The sequence below is a fragment of the Pseudochaenichthys georgianus genome, chromosome 24, assembly GCF_902827115.2.
Source record: "Pseudochaenichthys georgianus chromosome 24, fPseGeo1.2, whole genome shotgun sequence".
NCBI classification, from domain to species: Eukaryota; Metazoa; Chordata; class Actinopteri; order Perciformes; family Channichthyidae; genus Pseudochaenichthys; species Pseudochaenichthys georgianus.
The window spans coordinates 13,457,401-13,481,661 of NC_047526.1; the positions used below are offsets into that span (position 1 = coordinate 13,457,401).

At 42.2% G+C, this 24,261-nt stretch overlaps 2 protein-coding genes across 3 annotated transcripts; one reads left to right on the forward strand and one right to left on the reverse strand.

Moving 5' to 3' along the window:
• The first annotated feature begins 74 nt into the window (after nucleotides 1–74).
• On the forward strand, nucleotides 75–4,994 carry wdcp (WD repeat and coiled coil containing). 2 transcript variants are annotated; one of them, XM_034076145.1, is made up of 4 exons: nucleotides 75–392; nucleotides 1,100–3,026; nucleotides 3,361–3,481; nucleotides 4,107–4,994. In XM_034076145.1, the coding sequence occupies exons 2-4, from the start codon at nucleotides 1,119–1,121 to the stop codon at nucleotides 4,295–4,297; spliced, it is 2,220 nt and encodes a 739-aa protein (XP_033932036.1). In that variant the 5' UTR covers nucleotides 75–392; nucleotides 1,100–1,118; the 3' UTR covers nucleotides 4,298–4,994. The 2 variants fall into 2 exon arrangements, with proteins under 2 accessions (XP_033932036.1, XP_033932037.1); XM_034076146.1 differs by lacking the exon at nucleotides 75–392 and adding an exon at nucleotides 737–993.
• A 111-nt stretch (nucleotides 4,995–5,105) lies between these two features.
• On the reverse strand, nucleotides 5,106–23,949 carry mfsd2b (MFSD2 lysolipid transporter B, sphingolipid). Its single transcript, XM_034076347.2, has 15 exons — nucleotides 23,804–23,949; nucleotides 22,902–23,282; nucleotides 17,705–17,830; nucleotides 17,466–17,590; nucleotides 14,328–14,451; nucleotides 12,279–12,357; nucleotides 11,973–12,154; nucleotides 10,650–10,740; nucleotides 9,387–9,508; nucleotides 8,836–8,919; nucleotides 8,475–8,558; nucleotides 8,240–8,349; nucleotides 6,749–6,892; nucleotides 6,355–6,531; nucleotides 5,106–5,408 (listed from the first exon to the last, which is right to left on the reverse strand). The coding sequence occupies exons 2-15, from the start codon at nucleotides 23,262–23,264 to the stop codon at nucleotides 5,360–5,362; spliced, it is 1,860 nt and encodes a 619-aa protein (XP_033932238.1). The 5' UTR covers nucleotides 23,265–23,282; nucleotides 23,804–23,949; the 3' UTR covers nucleotides 5,106–5,359.
• Between the last annotated feature and the right edge of the window lie 312 nt (nucleotides 23,950–24,261).

The window sequence follows — 24,261 nt, forward strand, 5'->3', positions numbered from 1 at the left end:
ACAGCGTCAAGATTACAAACTGTCTGCACCACGCACGTCGTCTCCAGCGTTGCGCCACATGGTGGGTGAGCTATGTTAAGCAGTTGTGCTATTTCTCCTCATTTACTTTTTATCTAAGTAATTTTTCACAACCAATATTTCGTTTAAGTTTCCCTTTAATGTCAATTATTTTGTATCAACACACGCAGCGACAACTAGCTGGCAAAGTGGCAAACATAAAACGACTATAATCCAACTACAGTTCCCAGAGTGCACCTACAATGTCTGCTGGTTTTGCTTCCGAGTCAAATAGATATGACCATTTCAGAAACATTTTCAAAACGTGATTTAGAGGATGGGAGACTCGCTGTGTTTCACGCAGACTCCACATGAGATGCTGGTGGTTTTATAAGGTACGTATAGTAAATGTACATGTCCGTCTGTATTTGTACTGCAATTATTAGTTAGCATGCTACATGTTTACAACGTAATGAGTTACGTTGGTAGGACATTTTAAACTGCGTGTCACGTTTAAACGGTTTATAACTTTTACATTTTGACCACTTATGTGAAGTAACTATATCCTTGCCTAAGTACATTTTCTTAAGTAATTTCCTGCAACTTCTCCATACTGTTGTTATATTCATATTTACATATTGTAACAATTCGCAATTGTATTTAACTTGCAAACTGACTTTTAAATGCAATGCTTGTCTTTTTTCTGTTGACCTCTGATAATAGAGAACATCTCTATTTGATAAGGAAGCGACCTAATTGACTCAAAGCGATCAAGGCAGATTCACCTGATCTAAAATAGGAAATGCTGTGATGATGAGGCGCTCCTTCTCAACACATTGTATTGTTAATGCCCTCAAGACCTGACAAGACCAGTGTGTTGAGGTCATTCAGGCGTAAGCAGCTATAAGTGTTCGTCACCACTGCCTCAGCTCAGGCAGAAGGGATTAAGGCATGTACTTGGAATGAGAAAGGAGAGGCTTTTCTTAATCTGCATAGGTAAAGGCATTAGCAAGAATACTCCTTTGCAGGACCTGATCACACCAGATTCAGTTGTCTCTGTCATCAATGTTCTGACTCATTTTTGTGTTTCTCTTTGAACAAGGTTCTTAATACCTGCCAGGATGGATCTTGGTAAGGCAAAGCTGCTTCGGACGGGTCTCAACACTCTACATCAAGCTATCCACCCTGTGCACGGGATAGCATGGACAGACGGCAAGCAGGTCTGCCTGACATCTCTTTTCTTCGTCAATGGCGAGGTGCATTTCGGGGACACTAATGTAATTGGGCAGTTTGAGCATGTCCTTGGGCTCTTTTGGGGCCCGCTGTGCTGCTCTGACTCTCCTGCCTTGCTGGCTGTTCAGCACAAGAAACATGTTACCATGTGGCAACTGCAGCTCAGTGCGCTGGAGCAGAACAAACTGCTGTGCACTCAAACCTGTGAGATGAGCGAGCCCTTCCCCTTGCTCTCCCAAGGCTGCGTGTGGCATCCTAAACTGGACATTCTGGCTGTGCTGACCAAGAAGGACACTAATGTGCTTTTTTCTGTCAGGGTGGACAACAGGAGAATTAAAGCGGATATCAAAGGTAGTGGACTTATCCACTGTGCATGTTGGACTAAGGATGGTACGCGCCTGGTAGTGGCTATAGGAAGCTCTCTACACTCTTACATCTGGAATGACATCCAGAAGAGTCTTGCTGCCTGCTCTTTTTGCCCCATTTTTGATGTAGGAGGCTACATATGTGCTATCGAGGCCACAGGAGAGGCTCAAGTAGCTGTAGCTACAGAGCTGCCTCTGGATAAAATATGTGGGTTAAATGCAGGCATGGCCTTCGACATGCAGCCAGAGGCAGAGTCTGTGCAGGGTGACGGATCTCATTTGTCAGAAGAAGACATTCCTCTGGACTCGAGAAGACGGTCTTTTGATTCAGATAGGTCATACGTCCCTTGTTCAGGCCCCTTAGATCTCACCCACCTCCTGGCCAGGCATCGTCGCTCTGACCCCAGCCCCATTATTCACCTGCGTCGCAGAGACACCTTGACAGGCACTGGTCAGGACTCCTCATACCTCATCCTGGTCACCTATGAGCGTAAAGTCACCACAAGTCGCAAAGTCAGTATCCCAGGTATTTTGGTTCCAGACATTGTGGCCTTTGACCCACGTGGCTCCACCGTCGCCGTGGCTTCCAACACCTGCAACATGGTGCTTGTGTATTGCATTACAGCCTCTGCCATGCCGAACATTCAGCAGATCTCTCTGCAGACAAACGAGAAACCTAAAGGAGTGTGCTTCCTCAATGATAAGATGCTGCTGTTGATGGTGGGCAAGCAGAAGTCCAATGACCCTGCCTTTCTTCCATCGTCTAACACGGATAAATATATTCTTCGACTCATAGTTAAAGAGCTGATGCTTGATGGAGATACTTCTGTCCCACCTTCCCCCTCTCCTCTCAACCATGAGTCACCTTCAAATGTCTTCACAGGGATGAGAAGGCTATCAGTGCACCAGTCCAAGGATAACAAGGAGGACAGAGGGATAAAGGATTTGGTGTTGCCTGGAGGGGGAGTTGTTCGCTCACCAGGCAACAGGCGTAGGCTGGTGGAGGAAGTGAGGAGTGGCGAGCCCAGCCCTGTCACCAGCTCCGTTGAGTTCTTTGAGCAGACATCAGCCACATCCAGTGCCTCCTCCATCACAGTTGAGAATTTTGACATGGAGCATGTCAACCGCATGACCAGCCTGGCGGTGGCCGGCCAGCCCAGCAGGGACCCCAGCCGGACCAACTCTCCTCGCCCAGAGCCGGTGGACAAACTCCACACAGATGCCACACTGCCAATGGCTGAAAAGACACCAAGCCAGGCCAAGGAGCGCACGCTGGAGCAGCTCGTTCATAACATGGAGAGGCTTTTTACTCGCTTAGCAGATGTACAACAGTGCATGGGAGAAATCAGAGATTATAACCAGAATGGCAAGAAGGCCCTGAGTGTCTACCCCACTGCCTCTGAACCCCCCTACGTCAATGTCACATGTCAGGTACAGTTTAATTCAAATGTTTACCTCCATTTTCTCTGTGTATTTGTAACTGGCTATGCTTGGATTATAATTACCCAGCTAGAGAGATGAAGATTACCTTTCTTCTACAATCTCTGCCATTAGCGGCTTTTGATTGATAGGCTTAAAGAGCTTAATTAGCGGGAATTTAAGGATGAGACAACGTAAATACCTGGAATTGTTTAACGTGCTCCAGAAACACAATGACTGTGTGTTTCCATGTCAGGTATCAGATCAAGATAGATCTGTTATAACGGCATCCAGCTTAACTTTCTTTGACTGTTTCTCTTTGCTTTCCTCATTTGGGCATTTGCAGAAGCAGTTATCAGAAAATGTGTTCATTGATGAGCGGAGGCCAGTGCTGCTGTGTGACGGGAAGCTGTGTCTGCGTGCGCTCCAAGAGCTCTTCAACCTCACCATTGTTGAAATGACATATGGTATGCAAAGATTATTTTTGCCTCAATTTAAAAGTAATTCCAATGGTTTAGTTGCCTTCAGTTTTGTCCTTAGATCATTTTTTCTATACTACAAAGTGGTATATACACCACCCTTTGCTTGCCTGTGAGATTAACAATGAGTGTACGGAGTAGATTAATTCAAACGACTTAGAGGAAAGTCTTCAAAGGCCACTTCGGAAGTACTACCCCACTGTGAGTATTTTCAGCTAGTTTATGTGACGAGCTACCCGAGTGACATCATTTTAACGTCATCAGATCATTTTGTTGTCCAAGTTTATGTCGTTACTTCTTTAACTTTTTTAAATCTTTAAATAACCCAATCAGAATTTATTTGAAACAATAAAGAACATTTACAATCGTTAACAAAACATTTTAGCATTGTTGTTCTTTTAGCATCCGTTAGCTATAATTGGAAGTGATTAAAAGCTTAGGTGAGATTACGAGGTTTAAACAAAATCAGCTTACTACTTTTTAATGAGCGTAGTGTATATCTGTCCTTAAGTGACATACTATCAGTAATGGATATCACAAACGGCATTGGATAATTAATCTCAGATGTGTAGAAGAAATCCATGCTTATGCCAATGGTGTTGTTATTTTGCAGGTCCATTGTGGATTGTGCTTGTAGCAGATGCAGACGGCTTTGTGCCTCTGACGTTCAAGCCCAAAGAGGAACTCACAGTGCGCAATGGGAAGCGAAAAAGTACGCTACGTACTCCTGGGAGTCCAGACAACTCCGTCCCCTCCAGTCCGGCCCCCTTCCAGACCTCCAACACAACCTCAGAATTCTCTTAACACACAAAATGAAGTATAATTGTTTCTGAAATATATCTGACTCAATCCAAAAGGCAATAGGTATGGCACAAATGCTTCAGCTATGCAGATAACCAGTGTTTTATAAATACTTATTTACAATTAAATCTATTGTTCTATTCTCTGTATAAAAGGGCTGCCTATTCATATTGAATGTTCACGTGTTGCTGCTTTAAAAAGAAAGCCTACCTGAAAGAAGTTTGAGCTCCATGTCATGTTTTTTATTTTATTTGTTTTTTGACGGAATGCAGTGCTCTACTTCCTCTGATATGTTTTATGAATGCTGCTGTCCTGGTAGGAAAACTGATAGAAGTAACACTTATGATGTGTATTTGTGAGAACTGCTGCATTAGAGAAATTGAAATTCAGATTTTACCCATCAAATCTCTGGATTGGCACTTGGCTGAATAGTCCCACTCAAATTAATGTTTCACCAAGTGTAATTTAACCTTGTTACATAACACTCAGGTTTAAATTTGATTATATTTAAAATATTAATCACTTCTGAATATTTATAATGCCAAGCTCTGTATCACAACTGACCACTGGAGGGGGCAAGACTCAACAGAAACACTGGTTACAAAGATTCTACAGAAGACCAGATAAGTGTAAATGTACCTTCTTGAGAAATATATATATTTTGACCCTTTGAATATTAAATCATCATAAAACATGTGCATTCCTGTCTGTTTTACTTATTGATCTTCAACAAAAAAACACAAAGACCCACACTTATTCGGTCTACCAACCAACCTCTACAACATTTATTCATTTCATATCATCAGCCCTCAATAATCATAATATCATAAATAAATAGAGCTAAACACAGCAAGAAATTATATACATTCATTTATATAAATTAGGTAATCTTATTATATATATTTTATATATTCAAGATGACTGTACAGTACATGTGAAAAGGAAACACATTTTTTTACATTCAAACAATTTAACTAATTATCAGTGTAATATACACTAAGGACAACTTTCCAGCGGCAGCACTGGAATACGTGGCTTTTGAATTCACTTCATTCAGGATCCAGGTCACACGTTACTCAGATCCTCCATTGTTCTGGAGCTGATGCTTTGTTTCCTGGGGGAGACACGACAACACGTCAGGACAAAGTAGGAAAACACTGCTACTGTAATGGATTTTTTTAGTAGTAGTAATACTTCTTCCACCACCGATCAATAGTAAATGTGAATAGCATAATGGCACAGCTAAACATGCTTATAAAAACATTGTTCCCTGGTTCATATAAGGAAAGAACATTTATCATAACATATATAGTATGCCTTTATGTAGAAATCCTCCTTATTCAATTTGTAACATAAAACAGAAGAGCTGACTAGCCATGGAGGACTCACTAAATCACTATAAAGAAAGAATCTAAATGAATCCAGCAGCGTATGAGATATCCAGACTCTCATTGGTCAAGCTCCCACTCCTACAATTCCCAAAATGCAACTCAATGCTGTGTTTTAAATCATATACTTTTTATTTTTACATTGACTATGTACTGCAGCTGCCCTTCCAAAGTACATACTGTTGCATGTAGTATGCATACTATGAGGACAAACTATTTAGTCATAACATTACTCTGAACTTTGACCTTGCTCATATTTCCACTGCAAAGGATTGTGGGTCAGAATAGGCATGCTGGCCTACATACTGCAAAAATGGATGCAGTAGGACATCCTGGTATTTCGGCATACTGCATATGACATACTATGTATTTGGACATAATAGATATTTCTCTAGCATACTAAATACAATAGTAGAATGGGTATTGGACTTCACCGTTTTTTTGAAGGCTTTAAAAATGTAATTCTCCAACCTATGACAGAATATTTTAGGGGAAATAAGCTGCTTCACAGCTCCCTCCACTTCTACAGGAGGCATTATACAACCGTGTTTACAGACTGAAGAGAACTCCTTGTGACTCGTAAACTGAAATGCATGAGTTACATTGACGGTGTGCACTTTTAAAGACTGAATGGTCAAAGTTTTTTGGATGCTCTTCTAAATGTCTGCTCACCGTAGCTCATCCAGGCAGAGTCTGTTCCTGAGCCGCACGTCTTCGCTGATGGGATACAGCAGCAGGATCAATAACCCCGTCACGATGAAGGCCACAGGGGCGGCACCGATTAGCAGCTTCAGGGTGTACACTACAGGAGCAGGCTGCTTGCAAGCACCGGTGTCATACCCTGCAAATCTACACACACACACACACACACACACACACACACACACACACACACATACACAGAGATCCAATTAAAACAGGTTACAGGAAATCGACATCCAATTCTGACGCTGCAATGCTGCAAATGAGCAAACTCATACATCAGCTCTTAGGATTAGTGCATTTCTGCAGGTACCATGACAAATGTGTAAATGAATGGTGCATGTGTGATAAGATGCAGACTCACTCCAGACAGAGGGTGGACACTCCCAGAGAGATTCCAGCAGCGAACTTGGTGAAGAATACGTAGAAGGAGTAGAAGATGGCTTCATGGCCTTTACAGTAGGGGTTGGCCAGTCTGAAGTCATCCACCACATCTGGCAGCATAGACCTGACAAGTACATCAGAGTTGAATTGACATCAATTGGTGCTATTTGTTTTGGCAGGATTCTCTAAGCTTTTGTCTTTAGTACTTAACATCGCTGGAAGATTTAGACATGTTTTAAGTCGTGTTATAACCTCCCTCACACTCTTAATTAAATTATTTAATACAAAGGGCAGCAGCTGATGTTGTGTCTACATATAGCTACATTACAGAGCTAATAACAAGATTAGATGATGAGCAGCAGGCGGTACCAGCAGCCTCGGGCCACTGACAGGATAAACAAACGGCCCCTTCCAAAATAAACATGCCCCCAGGAGAGGCCCCTGTAATTTTGGGTTTCGAGGGAGGGGACGGGAGATGAGTGAGGAGCAGAGAGGGCCATAGAAACGGCTGGAAAATAAACAGACACGGAGAAGAATATTGCTTTACCTCTTGCGGTGTATTAGCTCTCTGATGGTATGGGAGATTTATCGTGAACGCCGCCTCTAATTCATAACAATGACGTCACTCTCATGACCGTGACATGACCCAAGTGAACGGACGGGGCCCTCTAGACTTGTAGTCACCACTAACAGCAGGGTTGTGGTTTAACTAATGACACTTTGCATCAATTCAAAGGGAACTATCATGAGCAGCACGACCACCGCACAGACAGAGTTATAGCAGCACTGCAGTTACAAAAACAATGTCAGGGGCTTAGTGGATCTTCATGACATAATCCCTATTCTAAGAATATAAATTAAGATGGAGAATATTTATTTGAATACTCAGGATGGCTTGTTTCTGAACTGCTAGGGGAACTGTTGCACAAGAGAAGACGATTCATGTGATCTCAGACTAGATCATTCAGCGCATGAAACCCTCTATTAAACACTTTTTTCAGAAAGTATTTGGTGTTTTTTAAGGCTTGATCTATATGTGATGTAAAAAGTGACATTTGTCTTGTAGAATATGGGGGGAAAGTTTCCCAACATTGGAGGAAATGCACTAACTACACTGCAAACAAAAGTGACAAAAAAGTTATACTAAATGTTATTTAGAATATGTCAGCATTGAGATAACAGTATAGTAGTTTGTAATGTTTGTATTTGTTTTTTAATTATAATTTAATTTGACTATGTCTCCATATGTGGTTTGTCTGTAAACTTTTAGACTTAATCATTTAAAGGGTTCCGGAGGTTGAGGAAGTGACTTGAGTGTGGGTAGGATGTGGAAAGTAAATATTGGTGTTCATTATATTTATCGCCTGCTCTTAAACATTTATGAAGGGATCTTTCAAAAACGACTATGAAGTGACAAAAAAGGGATGATCTTCTTGAGTGAGGTATCATTTGATGTGCTCTGGAGTCTAACCATGGCAGCAGGAGCGAGGCCGCCACACTGAGTCCAGAGGAGACGGCCACGACGTAGGCCACCACAACGTTAGGGATGAAGACCAGCATCAAGGTGAAGGGCATGATCCACTGGACAGAGAGAAACAAAAAGTCTTATGGATAAGGAGACCACATTCCCATCTTTGTCCACAGGGTGGCACAGGCAGTGTAATAGTCAGCGTTAAAACAAACCAAAAGAAAAACAGTATACTCACAGTGATGCCGCAGAAAGCTGCCGTCTTTTTCCCAAACCTCTCCAGAAACCATTGCCACAACGGGACGCTTATCACTGCAGACACCTGGGTAAACCCGCGCAAATGGATAATGAGTCACACATAGAAAGAAAATAGTTTGGATTGTGATTCAGTAAGTAAGAAAGGCATTGTCGTGATGTTTATGTATGGGTAAAGGTGTGTGCAAATGTGCAAAATTGCTAGTTTCCCTGAACAGAATAACATGTATTATATAAAAGATTATGTTAAAAAGGCGCTCTAGCTTAAGTCAAGGTCTAATTGGGGTCACAGTGGTTCACATCATAGTATATCTTTGGGTGTTTCTGGGTGAATCTCCACTCACCAGGATGGTCAGCACAATGTTCTGGAAGTGATCCCTCAGGTCGGCGGCGTAAGTGCAGAAGAGCACGAAGTTGCTCTGTACCAGCTGCAGAAATCAGAGATCAAATGTTCAGATATTCAGACGTGTCTTGTCTACTCAGCACTGTCGCTGGAGTGCCAAATGAAGTGACTGGAGACGACTGCTGACGGCATTCCGCAGTGATTTATTCCCACTGCGGGGCTCACATGGATGACAACTGACACCTCCACCGAGATGAGGGGGTGAAGATATACAGAAATAGATATGATGCAAAAGTTGACACGGTCTATACCCCAGGTGCCAAAACTAAAGCATGGGCTTACAAGTGACAGACACACAGCGGGAATGTGCTGCTCTGCTTTCCCTCTGGAGAGACTTAAAACCTGCTTTAAACCAGGAGCTTTCAGTAAGGGCTCCTTTATATTGATCCAATCAACATCGAGCGCCAGCAATTCTCCCGCGTTGACAGAATCCAGCCAGGACTCCATTTACCGCAACGTTGAGTGTCTGAGATTAGATAAATGTGCTTTTACCTGAATGGCGACAGTGATGAAGAGGAAGGCAGCGGTCAGAGTGAGGTATGGCCCGTGTCTCATCACCAGGATGAAGCCCTCATGGAAGGGGACCTGCTTCTCTGTCCTCGGGGCGTACGGATCTGAAACAGTTACACAGGAATTAGAATTATGAGTATGCAGCGTATCGAATAACATGCAGGATGAGAAAAGCGATGCGATGGCCAACTGGAGATCCTAGAACTGCCACTGCATTAGTACCTGTGCTGTTTGTCCGTTTTAATAGAGATCAGAGAATCAGAGCTAACACTGGCAGATTTCCAAGTAGTTCAGTGACACTCACTGTGTGTGAAAAGTACAAAAGAGACGAGGAAAATGGAACAGTGAACACTGCTGTTACGCATTATGCATCTTACACAAGTCACCCAAAGGGATGCCCTCAGGTTACTCCAATTTTACTGGTTGAAATTCAAAATGTATTACCAAATGTGAAATAGCTCATTAGGGCTCATTATTAACACTTATTTCTTTCTATATTCATATGTGGATTGTTATTGAATTAATCAATTGCTCATAAAATGAAGATTTTTTTTTAAAACAATAGTACTTAAAAAGAAAGTGATTGAATTTCAGATTTAAGAATCAAGATCGTTGTGTTGATCCCTGGGGTGAAATTGGGGTATGCTGCAGTTGCTTCCATTTTATAATAGAAACATATACAGTATATAAACAACATAGAGAAATTATAAGATACTTGAACAAAGAAATAAGTATTACAATAAAAACATTATATCATAAAAAAATTATATATAAGACAATATATAACAGTAGATAAAAAAATAAAAAAATAAACTATAATAATAATTATGCAGACACATTTGATCATTTAAGATTACTGTAAGTGTGTTCAAGTGTAAGAATATTACAAATAAGAATGTGTACTTTATAAATAAATGAATGGAGTATTATTGCCAGAATAAACCACAGTATTATTCAGATGGCTTGTTTTATTTAACCACATCCAAAACCAAAATACATTCAGTTCACTTTGTTGCAAAAAAGGAAATGCACTAAAATGTCACTTTTGGTAAAGTGAGATCAGCTCATGTTTGATATTTATCTTTTTGAATGATATAAAGGGGTATTTTAGCACTTTTCTGTGCACTCCAATAATGTTGGGGGACTCTCAAGCGACTATTAACAAGTTAAAAACACAGGTTTTGGAACAACAGTTTAGAAGTGAAGATCGATGTGGTTGTTTTAGCATTATAGGAAAAGTCTCACCTTCTCTCTCTTTGACTCCCAGGAACATGACCAGGGTGCAGACCAGAAACACTCCTCCTATAACTCCAGCAGCTAACATGTATACCTCCTTCTGCAGAGACAAAGAACACACATGTAGCAACATCAATCCCCCTCCTCTCACACAGCCAGCACAATCCAGGCTATTCTGAGCCTTTCCTCAATCTTTAATTCATAATGTTCTCAAATGCCTTAAAAATTCAAGTGCTTTATTTCAACATGCTATACATTCATTCTAGACATTTTCGCAGAGGGTGTTTTGTTTTTTACTGGATTGAAGGATACATTTATTTTGTTCATTTCAATGCGTGTGTGATTTATCTACTGTGACTTTGCGGCGTTGCTTTCCACTCTATGCACATTTCACTGTACAAACACAAGCATAAACAAGAGGAAACCTCAAGTACATCTGTATCCCAAAATACAGCCTTAACCGTTTAATGGCGTACCCCGACAGGAACTGCTGTGCTTTAAACAACCTCTTGTTTGTTTGCTATTTTTCCGTGCGGCTCAGCCCGGCGGTTCATTATTATTTAAGCACATCAAACACTCCCTGTTTCCGAGGGCAGACCTAGTTTGCCTAGACGGTGTGCCACCCTCACCAGCAACCGCGGAGGAATTTAGCGGGTGGTGAGTGGGTCGCCCCGATCAGGTTCACCCAAAATCCATTGGAAAAGAACCATTTTGAAGCCCAAATAGCTGTGGCGCAACCACAATCCAACGAAGGACAGTTTGGACTCTTTGTATCTTCCTAAATCTCCCATGATGGAATCGCAGTAGCAGTTTATTCACAGCTCTGCAAACTTGACATTTTCCCTACAATTTCAAGCTAAACTACAGAAAAGACAAATATTTCCAACATATTGAAGTGCCTTGTTGTGGATGGGATATAAATAGGCCTAATGACTCACAGACTGTGGAGACCCCTCGAAGTGGGGGCCACAGTTTGGAGCCTGGTGTGAGGGAGGAACCCCCTTTGTGGTCGCGAGAGGGGAGCCGGCTCAGGATGTCGGGTTCACATATCAAACAGTGGCGTCTCCTTTCTATCCCACGGGTTACAACATGAGGCCATTTTCAGTGTAACCTGTAGACAGTCTGCAAATATGGAGCCAATTTCAAACAATCCCCCTTTTCATTCAGGCTGCTTTTTTCGACCCCGGGTTATTTAGCAAACTGCCTTGAGCACACACCGCAGCTCCGGGTTATAAAGGATAATGTTGATGACATGTCCGAGTTATTTTCAAAGCAACTCTGTGGCCTTCTTTGAGAACACCTGGGCTCCTAGTTTGGCTTATTGATACTTACCGAGTGTGACAGGTAGTCCTGGGAGCGCACATGTTTCTTCACGATCTCTGTCCCGCTGCTGTTGCCAAGGTAACCGGTAGTCATGTTGTAAGGCGGGCAGTGCTTCAGAGTGTGAGCGCTTGCTACAATCTGGCCCTGGATGGCAGCGCCCACGAGAGTCCCCAGCACCTCAAATGTCATTCCTGGCATGATACAAGAAATATCCAATATTCAAAGTTATTCACAATAAGCAAAAAAACTAAAATAGGCAAAGATTTCTAAGCATTGCAGCCCTCAACAATTGCTTTATATGTTAAATGAGCTTACGGTAAGCAGTGGCTGAGTCTCTTTCCTTCTGGTCTGTACTCAGGAACATGGTTAGAGCAGAATAAGGCACGTGGAAGCACTGCAAAGAAGCAGAAAGACAGTCATTTGTCGGGTAGAACACAAAATGATAAGTCAAGCACAGCAGCAGTCAAACAATTGCAGTCTCGGAGGGTGAAAAATATTGATTTCTCAGGGTTTTTCTTTTTTCTTGGCATAGATGCAGCGGTTCTATTTGATCCAGACCATAATATCTTAGCAACTATTCAATGGATTGCCATAAAACTGCATACAGACATTCATGGCTCTCCCATGATGAATCATAATGACATGGGTCCCCCAAAGCACCGTTATGAATTTGACATTTGAGGTTTTGAGTGAACTGTTTAAACAGCTTTTGAAAGGATTGCCATAAAAGTTAATGTTTCCTTCAGGATGAATTGTAATCACTTTGGTCGTTGCTTAACCTTTCATGTAGCGCAAAGATTTTAGAAGTGGGAAGCGGGCCTCCCCAGGAGGGGCTCCGAACAGTTTAGCGAAGGCTCGGTGAATAGAAGTGAAAAAATATTATTACATTTGTTGGAAGGAGATCACATGGGGGGGACTTACTGTTTTTCACACTTTCCCAGAGACTTGAAATAAAAAAATCCTTAGGACAGACCTTTTTTACATTTTTGGTGAAGTCTGGTCAAAATCACGATCGCATAGGATTGCAGGAGTCAAGCTTAACTTAGCAAGTATACTTAAACCTCTCTAGTGCCATCTTTAGGTTAATTTGTCCACCCTTTTTACAAGTAAATAGAAGAAAAAAAAGATGGTGAACTTGGTCAATATTAACCTCTAAAAATGAGCATAGTAGTTAGCATTGTAGTTAGCATTGTAATTAGCATTGTAATTGTGAGCGTGGTAGCATCCTCGGGTTGATTTAGCCTCACAATGCCAGCATGGCTTCCAGTCTTAGAATTGGTAGCGTATAAGATTTGACTCACAATCAAGAGGGAACATCCAAGATATGTTTAGATGTCTTTCATGTACTAGTGCCTGTGAAAATGCAAAGAACTGTGTAAATATATCAAAAGCAACCTCTGCATTTTCCACCATCGGCCAACCTCAGCTCTCTGTTTTCTTCGTCTTCCTCACCACCTCTGCCAGAGAATAGGCGAGCAAACCGAGTGAATGCTTCACTTTGTAATTTACACAAGGGCTCAGTCAGCACTGAGGAAGCCACGACGAAAATAAACGCGGCCCTGCAAGGATTTTCTCCAGCCACTGGTTCTATACAGCATGTCATTTATGGGGCCTTTAGTGGACGCAAACATTTATAGAATCAGCGTGATTAACCGTGCACTACAGATGGAAGTGAGAACTAATACATCTGATGAAAGCCTATTATAGGAACATAAACATTGATATATTGCTTGCTGACCTCTGTTTACAGACTGTGAATGATAGCAGCTGGCCTCTTCCTGCTTGCTTCACACAAACACACATCCAGAGACAATGAAGGAAAGGCTAAAAGCGGTAACCAGCATTTAGCCAGCGAGAGGTTCCTGGCAGCATTGACCTTATACTTTTCAAGTAGTTAGAATGACAGGCCATTACTGCTCGCCGCAGTGTGGCTGCAGCGGTCTACGCGCTCTGTGGCACATGTTATATGGGTTACCCCAGAGTAGAAATGGAGAGAGGAAGATGAATGGTCTGGCCCATTCTAACAAAAGACAGCCTAAATAACTACACTTCCCCCTTTGAGGTGAGGCATCTAAGAGCTCTGGGCTCTAATCTGCTGCGTGTCTCACAAATCAAAGTGAAAATCCCACCAGGAGCTGTCGGAGTCTGGCATGAGATGACTGTAATCGCCTCCACTTTGTTATTTTGCAGCATGTTATCTATACGTTATGGAATGTGTCTTGAGGTGCATCAATCAGGGCAGCTTTTATCTCACTTGACGTCTCTCCTGCGCTCCGTGTGAAGTCTTGCTGAGTTGTAGTAGCCTATATCTGAGTAACGGGATTCATAAAACATCAAATGTACTTGTAAAGCATTTGCACTTACAGTGATGAGCGTTTGGTAGAGGCAGTAGAAGCAGAGGTACCAGAGGAACCTGCCAGTGATGAAAGGAGGAACGAACCAGAGGTAGAAGTAGGAGACGACCAGGAAGGGAGAGCATCCCACCATCCTAAAAAACACACACAAATATGTCATCAGGTTAGACTAAACATTGAATTGTGAACTTGATGTACTCATATCTCCTAACAGCCATCAACGCCATTTTTAAGCTGTGTGTTAAGCAGTGGTTGGGTTATGCAATTTCATATCAGCGCAGTGTGAAAATCAGTTCATATTTCTGGCAGATTATTGTGAGGCTGAGCTGCCTGCTAAATGATTATGTTGTCATAAGTATGATAGGAATGTTTACAGGGAGGGACAGACAATACCACAGAAATGCAAACCCATTCGAAAAATCAACAGACACACACCCAGATATGAAAATGCAGCACACACACTTAAGCACACGAAAGCAATTCTGCTGTGTTGCTCTTTTCTAAGAACTCGGACAGCATGTGGGCCATGTATAATTCATAGGTAAACAACTGGTATGTGTCATTATGGTGAAAGGGAAATGTTGGAAATGAAGTGTAACGGGCGGATTACGGTCCATCGACAGTATGACTTATGTCCAAATACCAATATATCATCCGCCCTCTTCTTCGTCATGCTTTCAAGAGCAAATGGAGTGTGTTTGTCATGCAGCTATAAGTGTGTTGCCTGCAGCTATAATAAGAGCACATCGACAGGTAGAAAAAGGGAATTGATGGAATTTTGGTGACTGTGACAAAAACCTTGGGGGCTCTGACCTCTGCCCTGCTGAGCGCCAGGAGTAATAAACAGAGAAAGTGGGAGAAAGAGGCTGTGAGAGGCAGGGAATGGTCCTTTCTAGCATCGTCCAGTCCCAACCCCCCTACCTCACTTTCCTCCTGTTTGTTTGCTCAACAAAGGTGGCTGGACAACGCTGGTGCTGCAGTATTGACCGCTTGGTCATGGGTGCAATGAAAGGGCCCCGGGGTTGATGAATGGGACAGTGAGAATGTTCCTGCAAGATGACTGTGCTCACAGGAGAGGCAACATCGGCAGAAAACACACTCACATATTTCCTCACACATCAGGAATGCATGAATGCGCATCCACACCTGTCCCAGTCATTTGTGTTAATTAAGCCGGGCTGATTGATAGGTAGCTGGCACACACTTCTTGTCTGCTCTCTGACGTGTGCAGGACACTTGCAGCATGGGAGTTAGAAGAGGTCTGGTGGGTGAGAGCATGATTTCTTTGCTGATTTTTCAGATTTTACATTTTATGTAAGTAGAGGATTAAACAGTGGTTTCTGATAATGTCACATACTTAAATGATAATGATATCAGTCCCAGGAATTGTTTAAACTCCCAATTAATTGAATAAGGCAGTTTGGTCAATGCCATAGTTATCATGACTGGACACTGTATATGTACATGCATTGCTGATAATGTTTTAATAATACTGTTATACTATTACTTCTGTTATTCTAATAAAATAAAATAAATTGTATTCTATTTTAAATTTGACCTAAGTATTTTTAGTTGTTTTTTTCACAGTAACTTTACTGTGCATCGGGATACTTCTTCCTTCGCCCATATACCCTCCCTGTCACCTTGTCTTTCTCTAGCAGAGACAATCTTCTATGAGGAAAAAACGTTATACTTGCCACTAGTGCATCACTACAGTCACAAAAGTATAAACATGGCAACACCCAAGAGTACATTTTTGGCGAAATAACTATATCTTAAAGAACTCTAAGATAGAAATCACGTTGGCTGTGGATGTGAACGCCATGAGGGGGAAAAACACTTCCTGCAGGATGGGCAGAGGGGACTTTCCACACAGGGTCAAAACTGTGGGAATGTCATGCAATCTCATCACAAATACTGATGAACACACATTTAAAAATACCCATATATACCACAGTGAGTATTCACATAGGCAGACTCACACAAGTAAGAACACACCCACACACACACACACACACACACACACACACACACACACACACACACACACACACACACACACACACACACACACACACACACACACACACACACACACACACACACACACACACACACACACACACACACACACACAGCTTCCCGGGTGTAATCAAAGCTGATTTAACAGCCATCAGCATCTGTCTGCTGGCCACAGTGGACTCTGGCTTAGATTGTGTGCAATATATGGTTTATAATGCAGTAGGCATTAAATACTGAATGTGTAATCATAGTAAGTGTCACGCTAGTTGTTCAAAAGACCTATACTGAACAACACGCTTATAAAATCAGCCTGGCTAATGGTGATTTATGAGAAATGGTGGTAATAGCTTTACATAATCCACCAAGTCAAATTGCAATGAAAGGATGGAGATAATGAGGAACATCTTGCAGACAAAGACAGCTGGATAATGTCCCAAAAGAAATGTCAACCAGCAGAACGTTGGCCTTATGATTAATCGAAGAATGCCGATGAACTTCCTTATATTCTGTTGCCTGGCTTCAAACGAAAGAAAGAAAAAGAGCCCATGCCCTTGGAGGATACAGTATGTAAAGAGTTTCCGGGAACAGTGTAATTAAAGCACAGAGAATATTTATTCGGCACAATCCTCAGGTGAGGGCTCTGGGAAGAGAATCATTTCAAATCTGCACAAACATTAGCATGATGTACAGGCCATAATTATGTCTGAGAGAGTGGGAGCAGACCAAAACAAGTTTCATAATCTGTCTACAAATTGCAGTCCTTTACACAAGCGTCGCTGTTTGTCAACAGCAGCACTTATCAGTGTGTTGACTAAGAGAAGGTTGATCATGTTGTCAAAGTTAATTAATTTAGATAACATAAATATTAGTTTGTTCTTCTCATTTAGTTCCCGACATGTCATCCTCGCTGGTTTGCTATATAGTTGAATAATATAGATTTGTGAATTTGACATTGTTGACAAAAGGTGGTATCTCTTAATTTGATGTTGTGCCACTATCTTGATAGTAATAGTTCTCTAGTGCGTGCAATCAGATAAGTCCTAAGTTTGTGCCAATGAAAAAATTCAGGAACTGTGTTCGACAAATAACCATGATGGCATTTCTTTTATGAAATCAGGGAGCTCACCAGGGCATGAGTCTTCCAATCTTTGTCCATCTGCTCTTTGTGATGAAGAATCCCACAATTGGGTCGGTCACTGCACCCCAGGCTTTACCGATGAACAGCACCATGGAGGCCTGGAAGGCGTTGATCTGCAGAGCGGAACAGGAAGAGACTGGAGTTAAGAACGGATGTACACATACTAATTATTTCATTCACAGAAGCCACACCAACATTCTCATTCCGTTAGTCCTCAAAGATATTACCTGAGCGACATCCAGTAGGTAGATTTGCAGGAAAAAGGCAGTAGCGCTGGCCGCCACTTCCTTGGGTGCACCGCCAATGGCGAAGCACAGCTTACTGCTTAATGTCAACCGCTGGCCCAACACAGTCTGGGAACACAGAGGGGACAAAAGAGGAGAAGACACACTTTAATAAGATAATGGTGGCCCTGCAGGTCAGGCTGCTAATGAGCAAATTAACTTTTCTGCCCTGCAAGCATTCTGATAACGACTCTCATTCCACCTGGGAACAGGAAATAATGGATGCCAACCACTGGAAAATGGACTATAACTGCTGAAATGTACATTTTAATAGTGTTTGCAAATCACATACACATGGATGTTACCAATTATTCAAGGCTACGGCCAATAGAAAGATTGTAATAATAATATACATAGATCATATTGAGTGTGCCTTTATTCTTTTCAGTTGGTATTGTTTGTTTGTCTCTTTGTCAGCAGGATACCAGAACAACTACTGTCAACATGTTCTTGAAACGTGGAGTCAGAGTGAAGCGTGGGCCAAGAAGAACCCATTACATTTTGGAGTGGATCAGAATAGCGGGGCGATACACTCATTATTTTTCACTTATAGACACCACCTTGGTGGAGGTCTCAATCTCTGAGTGCTTACATTTTCATCAGACTCATTCCTGGAACAGGAAGTTAGAAGTATAAATAAAGAATGTGTCACTTTGAACGAGAAAGGGTGATTCAGGCCTAACTGATTGTTTCTGTTAGTATGTATTTGAAACCGTCAGCTCTAAAATACATCCAACTAAACACATTGTCTTTTTTGTATTTCCGTTTCATAAGGACCAAACAAATGTCCACCTAAACTTTAGACTAGGTCCCAGACACAACAAACTGAAGCAAGGTGTGTCACTCTTCAATAAAGGAAGCCATGAGAGGAGATAGAATCTGTATAATCATAAATATTGAAGCTTGTAGTCATTCTTAGTCAGAATACCTTAGAATTCTATCTTAGGTGCTCCTAAAATAACATCTCTTCTCATCTTTATGTCGCAACAATTCAGTGGAATGCAATGAGAACCCATTAACATCTACCACGTCATTCTGCATTTCCTATGATGTGCATTACGGTGTGGAGGATCTGTTTTACTATTATTTCCCCTCTTTAAAGCATCAATATAGTCTCATAACCTCAGCTTTGAAGCATCCATCTTCCTGAATGTTCATCTCCTTTGATACACTAGCAGACAAGAAAGACGTTCATGTATAAAATATGTGTGCGTGTTAAATAGATGGAGGATCAGAGGGAGTTTGCATTGCGGTCTCACTGCACGGAGGGGCATGACAAACCCACCGTGTCCTCCACAGCTCTGTTTCCCCTCACCCCTGCTCTTCCAAAACCATGTGTGTGTGTGTGTGTGTGTGTGTGTGTGTGTGTGTGTGTGTGTGTGTGTGTGTGTGTGTGTGTGTGTGTGTGTGTGTGTGTGTGTGTGTGTGTGTGTGTGTGTGTGTGTGTGTGTGTGTGTGTGTGTGTGTGTGTGTGTGTGTGTGTGTGTGTGTGTGTGTGTGTGTGTGTGTGTGTGTGTGTGTGTGTGTGTGTGTGGCCAAGCTTTCACCACACCACAGTCTAGGGAGCCCAATATTTATGACTGTCTCCGGGGCTGTGCAAAACTTTTGCCTGTCCCCTTTTGAAAAACCTTTGGTGTCAGACACACACACACACACACACACACACACACACACACACACACACACACACACACACACACACACACACACACACACACACACACACACATACATACATACATACACTAAAACACTAACACACCCACAACCAGTGGTGGAATCTTACAAAGTACATATACTCAAGTACTGTACTACGCTACTGTAATTTTTTTTGAAACACTCGTACTTGAGCTTTTCTATATGCTACATACACCTCTACTCCACTACATTTCGGAGGCCAGTATTTTACGTTTTACTATCTATTTAACACTTATAGTTACATGTTTACAAATAGAAACACATGATAAATGATAAGATAAACTACTATACTACCAATACACCCAGTATTTTTACATAGTAAATGAACCCCACATTGCAAAAGCACAACATTGAAATGCTCCTACATGTATTTGTTAGTTATAAAAACAGCATAATATAATATTTTGTAAAAAATATAATAGTGTGAAAAGAGTACTTTTAATACTTGAAGGACATTTTCCTCATAATACTTAGGAACTTCTACTCAATTAACATTTTAAATTCAGGAATTTTAAGTGAAACTGAATATTTTAACTAAGACCATAGTATTTCTTCAAGGGGCCCTATTATGCTTTTCTGGGGATTTCCCTTTGCTGTAGTGTTTTATATAGGTTTGTTTTGCATATAAATGGTCTGTAAAGGCTTTTTCTCCAACACACCCCCCCCCAGCCTGAAATGCCTCCATTGAACTTCTTTGTTTACTTCTGTAACATTATGACATCAGTATGTAACACTCACGCTTCTTTTGGCTAGTGCTCCGACATATTGTACGTGATAGACTAAGGGGCCGGGCATCTCTAAGCGGTTGACTAATACCAACAGAACAGACCAGCTAACCAATCAGAGCAGACTGGGCTCTGGTTTCAGACAGAGGGTGAAAAGAGGTGCTGCAGCACAGGCAGTATGAGGAAAATAAAGAGCTATTTGAACATTAAAACATATAAACATGTCACAGTAGAGGCTCAACACACCAATATAATCAGAGTAGTTCTTTCACCACTGCTGCACACAACAGTGTCACTCCACATCCAGTGGCCCAGTCTTGGCCTGCAGCTACTCCCCTCAAAGCTTTATGAAGGAAGGAAATCACCAAAGTAACCACAGACTGCGACCGACACACTGTTATTATCCAGCTCGCGTTTTCTCTTCGTCCTTTTTGTTTTGCCCCATCAAAACACGGAGGGGTTTGAGAACGACAATTACCAGGAGGGAGCTGTGTAATTATTCAATCTCAGGACAAGCGGGTCAGAGGTAAGTAAAGGCTACGCGGCGGCTCCAACTTCAAAACTCTCTCTTCTTCCACTCTCACTGCAATTACCCCTAATTGGAGTGGAGAAATTAAAGTCTTTGGTGTCTGGAGAATGCTGCTTTACTGATGATATGCAAAAAAAATACTTTCTTTCTATCTCTCTCAACTTTTTTCTCCCTCCCAACACTCAATCTTTCATTACTGAGTTCTTATCATCAAAGAGGATAAACAGGATATCCCTCCTACTGTTGTCTGGATGCAAAAACAGCACAATTCACACACACACACACACACACACACACACACACACACACACACACACACACACACACACACACCACACACACACACACACACACACACACACACACACACACACACACACACACACACACACACACACAGAGAGAAACTGGATCAGACTTAAGGGAGCATCTGCAAAGTGCAGACTGTCAACAAGCAGGGGACAAGGACAGATAAGACTAATCTCTAAAGTTAATGAATCCTTAACCCTTGGAGGGAAAACAATTTTAAATGTCTGCACTGCACCGCGACTGATTTAAATCAGGATTGAGGATAATTCCAGTGCAAAGAAAGGAGAGGGAAAAAAAGGCATCTCCAGCTAGCTAAACTATATTCCCCAATTAAAATGTGTACGCTCAATGTTTGCGTGCTTTAAATGTTAAGCTGGTAGAATGGATCTGAAAAGCAGTTTATTTCTGTGAAGGCTTTTCATACATTTAGGGTAATATCAAGGGTAGCTATAGCAGTAGTGTTTTCAAACAGGTTATGGATTATGAATTGAAAAGGTTATGTCAGTGATGGAAGCAGGCTGTTAATATGTCAACAGTCCCCCGGCTTAACTCCCAGGGAGTCAATCCAGAACATCAAGAGAGGAACAATATTCATAGCCAGGCATTTAGTCGGACGTAGAAATGCTCCACATGCACGTCAGAGGGACAGAGCTCTGTAGCTCTTCATGTGGATTTTGCTGTGGCAAATTTCTGTCCGTGGGTCCATCATTTAGTCCCATTTAGGGAGAACTGCTTTCATCTCATGTCCCAACTGAGTCGTCCTTATGTGACTTTTCTCATACATACTACTTGAACATTCATTCTGTGGACACAGTCTTTCAGAATAAACATCCAAGTCTTGATGTCATCATATCATATGTGCAGGCTTTCTGGGATGCATTGTTTGGGGGACAATATTATGGTTTTTTGTATTTCGATATGAACAAGCTACTGTGTATATTTAAGACATGTCGTGGTTGTATTCCTTTCCATTAAAATGTTGAAGCCACACATATTCACCACATCTTTTTTCAGAAATAGGGTAAAGCATATGCTTAATGAATGTGCCATGTTCCACCCACTGCGCATAGTAAATATCAATGTATCCAGTTCCCATGACTAAAGGTGAGCCATCTTCAGGAAAAACTACATTCACAATCATTTATCTGAATGATATCCAAAATAAAACAATGTGGATTACACAGAGGTTTCGCAGAGAGGAGACAGTTGCAGAACTGGTTAGATGGAGTGATGTCATGTTGTTTTATTGGTAACCTGACTCAATGTATCAAACAGAAAATGAATGACTAACTGCCGAAGCATTGCATTACGACAATATTTGAAACACTGCCTAATATAGTATGACACAAAAACAAACCCACACAAAGATCACTAATAAAGCTGAATAATCTCAAATAAATCAAACAAAACAGGAAAGTCCACCCCCAGTGTTTGCAAAACTTGAGTAAGTAATCCTTATCTACTTTGGACCCACTGTATTGCTTCCTATAACTGCTGTGAATACAACTGTCTTCATCACCTAAGTCCACTGATCAGGCCAAAGAAAGCAATCATCAGTAGCAGGTCATCTCGTCAATGGGAACAGCCTTTTCTCAAATGAAAACAATCAACTTCCCCGTCATTGAAGCTATTATCTGGGCGATTACAGTTCACAGGAAAAACAATGCAGCTGTTAATCACTGACAGATAAGGGACTAAAGAGATCACACTTTCCATCTTCCTTTTTACCCTCCATCCAATCATGGGAAGTCACTCGCAGCCAAACTAACCACAAACATGGACAGATGATATTGGACATCCTGATTTGAGCCTTACACCAGTAACATATTTCCATCTCAAGTGATAATAACAATACCATAGAAGAAGCAGATGATCTTACCTGCTGAGGGGTTTTGGGGGACAGTGGTTCACTGGGTTTGATGAGCTTCCCCGCAGAGCCCTTCTCTCCCTTCTCTCCCTTGGCCATGGCTGAGAGGCTGTGTGTGAGCCGGCAGCCGTACTTCTGCGGCTGTGTGTGTGAGGGAGTGTTGAAGTGAGTGTGACTGTGACTCCTGGTGTGAGCGAGAGCGCGAGGAGCCGCCGGCTGCCACTGGGTGGTGTGTGTCAGAGGGGGAAACTGGATGTGGCTCTGACTCCGGGTGTGTGTGTGGTGCTGGTGGTTCACGTGAGTGACGGGTCCAGAGGCTGCTGGGAGCTCCTCCTGCTGCTCCTCTGTGACAACTCTGCCGCTTTCTGCCGCCATTCACATGCTGGTTTTGCTCTGGAATGAGGCCAGGAGGGAAGAGAAGGGCAAAGTCAGTATATGCAAAAAAAAAAAAAGAGGAAACACAATCACACACAGTCAATGACAGGCATGTACTGCAACATACGAGCTGAAGAATGCAGGCTCATAAACACAGACAATGACTTTGGAGGCGTGCACAAAAACATAAATAGGACAATGCATGAGTAGAATACAGATGCAGGAGGAAAAGACAACACACACACTCACACACTGGCACACATAAATTATTGCTCACACTATCTTAAGAAACCTTTTTTCTTAAGACACATTTAAATACCTATGAAGTCAAATTTCCTTCTGGTTGCCATCATCCACTATAATGGACAGTTTGCATTAGATTAACTGAGAAAGAGAAAACAGCGACCATGTCCCGTGCAGGAGTCTATTCTTCCCTCATTTTACTATAAAGTGCACCCATAAATAATCCCTCTGCACACCTGATCAGAGCCTTGAAGGTTATATCTGGAAAAAAGGAGGAAACCCAGGTATAATCTTACCCCTTGTAGGTGAGAAATCAGCCGGTGCTGTCAGCGGTTGTAAGTTAGTTGCTGCCTGCTCGGTGATCTGCCTGTCAGCCAGACGGGGCAGGATGAGAAGGAGACTGCGGAGGATGGAGACGGTGTGTGTGTGCGTGCGTGTGTGCGTGTGTGTGTGTGTGTGTGTGTGTGTGTGTGTGTGTGTGTGTGTGTGTGTGTGTGTGTGTGTGTGTGTGTGTGTGTGGTGTGTGTGTGTGTGTGTGTGTGTGTGTGTGTGTGTGTGTGTGTGTGTGTGTGTGTGTGTGTGTGTGTGTGTGTGTGTGTGTGTGTGTGTCTAGTGTGCAGGGAGTAGGGACGGAGCTGCGCCCTGCAGCGGCCGTCACGGTGTATGACAACTAAACGGATTGCATGCTTGGAGGCTAGCCATGCATGTGCGTGTGCATCTGTGAGGGGATTAGGGCAGGCTAGCGTTTGACACC

Bases quoted from the DNA above. Each gene is read 5' to 3' on its own strand.
- wdcp (XM_034076145.1), top strand. From the start codon at position 1,119: ATGGATCTTGGTAAGGCAAAGCTGCTTCGGACGGGTCTCAACACTCTA. The intron at 3,027-3,360 runs GTACAGTTTAAT...GGGCATTTGCAG, and splicing joins ACGTCAATGTCACATGTCAG to AAGCAGTTATCAGAAAATGT. The intron at 3,482-4,106 runs GTATGCAAAGAT...GTTATTTTGCAG, and splicing joins CATTGTTGAAATGACATATG to GTCCATTGTGGATTGTGCTT.
- mfsd2b (XM_034076347.2), bottom strand. From the start codon at position 23,264: ATGGCGGCAGAAAGCGGCAGAGTTGTCACAGAGGAGCAGCAGGAGGAG. The intron at 8,559-8,835 runs GTGAGTGGAGAT...GGGTTTACCCAG, and splicing joins ACATTGTGCTGACCATCCTG to GTGTCTGCAGTGATAAGCGT. The intron at 5,409-6,354 runs GTGAGCAGACAT...TGTCTCCCCCAG, and splicing joins CTCTGCCTGGATGAGCTACG to GAAACAAAGCATCAGCTCCA.